Source organism: Siphateles boraxobius, unplaced genomic scaffold, assembly GCF_051911475.1.
Source record: "Siphateles boraxobius isolate OS27281-9 unplaced genomic scaffold, OSU_SipBor_1 92, whole genome shotgun sequence".
Classification (NCBI taxonomy): domain Eukaryota; kingdom Metazoa; phylum Chordata; class Actinopteri; order Cypriniformes; family Leuciscidae; genus Siphateles; species Siphateles boraxobius.
Genome location: NW_027509222.1, coordinates 1106483 through 1108912, shown reverse-complemented (window position 1 = coordinate 1108912; position 2430 = coordinate 1106483). Strand labels below are relative to the sequence as shown.

General features: G+C 37.6%; 1 protein-coding gene across 1 annotated transcript; it reads left to right on the top strand.

Annotated features, from left to right (window-relative positions):
* The first annotated feature begins 210 nt into the window (after nucleotides 1–210).
* On the top strand, nucleotides 211–1822 carry LOC143733177 (uncharacterized). The gene is made up of 2 exons (XM_077224752.1): nucleotides 211–275; nucleotides 911–1822. The coding sequence occupies exons 1-2, from the start codon at nucleotides 218–220 to the stop codon at nucleotides 1792–1794; spliced, it is 942 nt and encodes a 313-aa protein (XP_077080867.1). The 5' UTR covers nucleotides 211–217; the 3' UTR covers nucleotides 1795–1822.
* Nucleotides 1823–2430: the final 608 nt, after the last annotated feature.

Sequence of the window (2430 nt, the reverse complement as noted above, 5' to 3'; positions counted from 1 at the left end):
CACCTGAATAATTGAGAGTGATTGTAAGAGTGATGATCATCTGCTAAATGAGTAACAACGACCACAATTCACTCGTTCAGCCAGTGAAGCCGCTCCCACAGCCGTTCATGAGAGTTTAAATGCTGGGAATATTCCCATCTTCCCACAGGAGAAGAAGCAGCAAGCAGGCGAAACACAGGAGACAGGAGAAGAAGAAGAAACGACTACTATTGTAAAGATGGAGTTTGAGGAGGAACCCTGCAGAACGAGAGATGAAGAAACAGAGGAACAAACAGGTCTGTGTGTTTTCCTTCGTTCTCTTTAATAACTGATGAGGAACTAGGAATGTCAGGGGTATCAGACGATGTTTATGTTCTCGTTATCGTCCCGATAGGAAAATTTGGCCAATATATTTAAGCTGATAAATAAAGTATTATTAGCTGAGACACTTCAGATGTGCAGTTCAACATGATGGTTTATAATTGCTTGAAATATGATTGGAATCACTTCAAAAAATGATTTTTTTTTAAAATATGTAACATGTGCAGCACAAGTCTGTTATATAGGCTACATAAAAATATAATGAGAACATTATAATTGTGTGTTTGGGACATGGATTTTAATGATGATACTTTTGTTTTTGTAATCAGGCTCTTAAAAATTATATAAAAATTTAAAGATTTATATTTATCAGTCAATATATCGGTTTTCGGCTTTCAAATTGAAAGAGCTATCGGTTATCGGCCAAAATGTTCATATCATATCGATGCATCCCTATAATGAAAACTGACTTATAACAATACATCCAAAACTAGATAGTAGACTCAATATGAGACCAGATTTGTGCTAAATTAAGAATGAACTTAATTTTTTATGTTCCTCATTTATCTTTCTTTAATTTAATTATGGCAATTTATTATGTTGATTTTAGACCTGACGGAACTGAATGAAGACAAACAGCATCGGTTTCAAAAACCTCATATGTTCACAAGTGAAGATGTTTCACAGACGGAAAATAATTTCACACAGAAACAAGCTGTAAAAAACAGATCTTTCTCCTGCTCTGAGTGTGGAAATAGTTTCACACGCGAAGGAAACCTTAAAGTGCACATGAAAAATCACTTGGGAGAAAAACCCTTCAAATGCACTCAGTGTGGAGAGAGTTTCGTACATAAATCAAAACTCAAAAGACACATGGTAATTCACACTGGAGAAAAAACGTTCTCATGCACTCAGTGTGGAAACAGTTTCACTGACAAAAGAAGCCTAAATGATCACATGAGAATTCACACTGGAGAAAGACCGTTCTCATGCACTCAGTGTGGAAAGAGTTTCAGGAGTAAAACGATCTTGGCCAATCATATGCGCACTCACTCGGAAGTGAAGTCCTTCAGCTGTGATCAGTGCCAGAAGACATTTGTTCAATCATCAAGCTTAAGAAGGCACCTTAACATCCATGCAGCCGTCAAGCCTCACTTTTGTTCTTCATGTGGAAAGACTTTTACACATCTGCAAAATTTACAACTTCACCTGCGTATTCATACTGGTGAGAGAGCTTATATGTGCTTTGACTGCGGGAAAACCTTCATTACACCGGGCAGCTTAAGAGTACACGAGAGAGTTCACACTGGAGAGAGACCGTACAAGTGCTCACACTGTGACAAGAGTTACTATAACTCAGGAAACCTGAAAGATCACGAGAGAGTTCATACCGGAGAGAGACCGTACAAGTGCTCTGCGTGTGGGAAAAGTTTCGCCAAATTAAGTAATCTAATAAGACATAAGAACAAGCATTGCCACGAGTTATCTAAGTAAGCAAAGTTTCACATTCAGATCCATGACTTGAAGAGCAACATAGTGTCGGGCCAGATCCCGTACGCATTGAATCCACATGTACCAGATGCGGGTCGGATCTGGGCCGACACCATGTTGCTTTCTGGGAAATATTTTGATATTCAGATTAAGCAAAAGTTGGAATTTTTGAATCCATGCCAACAAAAAGTCATTATCCATAACGCAAACATCTTGTTTTCAGTCTCACTGTTTTTAGAGTTGTTGCACTGAGAACATACTGAACATTTTTGCATTGATATCACACAGATTGTGAACATATAAGTGTCCGAATGCCCAAACTATCCTTGATAACTGATAAAGGCTTGTTATATTGCAAATTACACTAAATGCCTGTGCAAGACAAGCTGAGACAAGCCTAGACTTACAGGGAAATAGCTCCTATACTAATGCTATGCAATTCTTCTGGTACTAATTGCTATTTGTAACATATTCAACCAGTTTTCTACTTGTTAGGCCCCACAAATGTAAACTGTGATTTACTTTGTACTGTTTGAAATACTGTTTATGAACCTACTTAATTGTTCCTTGTTTAGTTGTAGACCTCAAATATCAACATGTGGAATAACCTCAATAAATCTTTGAACTGGGACATCAGTA

Bases quoted from the DNA above. Each gene is read 5' to 3' on its own strand.
- LOC143733177 (XM_077224752.1), top strand. From the start codon at position 218: ATGGAGTTTGAGGAGGAACCCTGCAGAACGAGAGATGAAGAAACAGAG. The intron at 276-910 runs GTCTGTGTGTTT...TGTTGATTTTAG, and splicing joins AGAAACAGAGGAACAAACAG to ACCTGACGGAACTGAATGAA.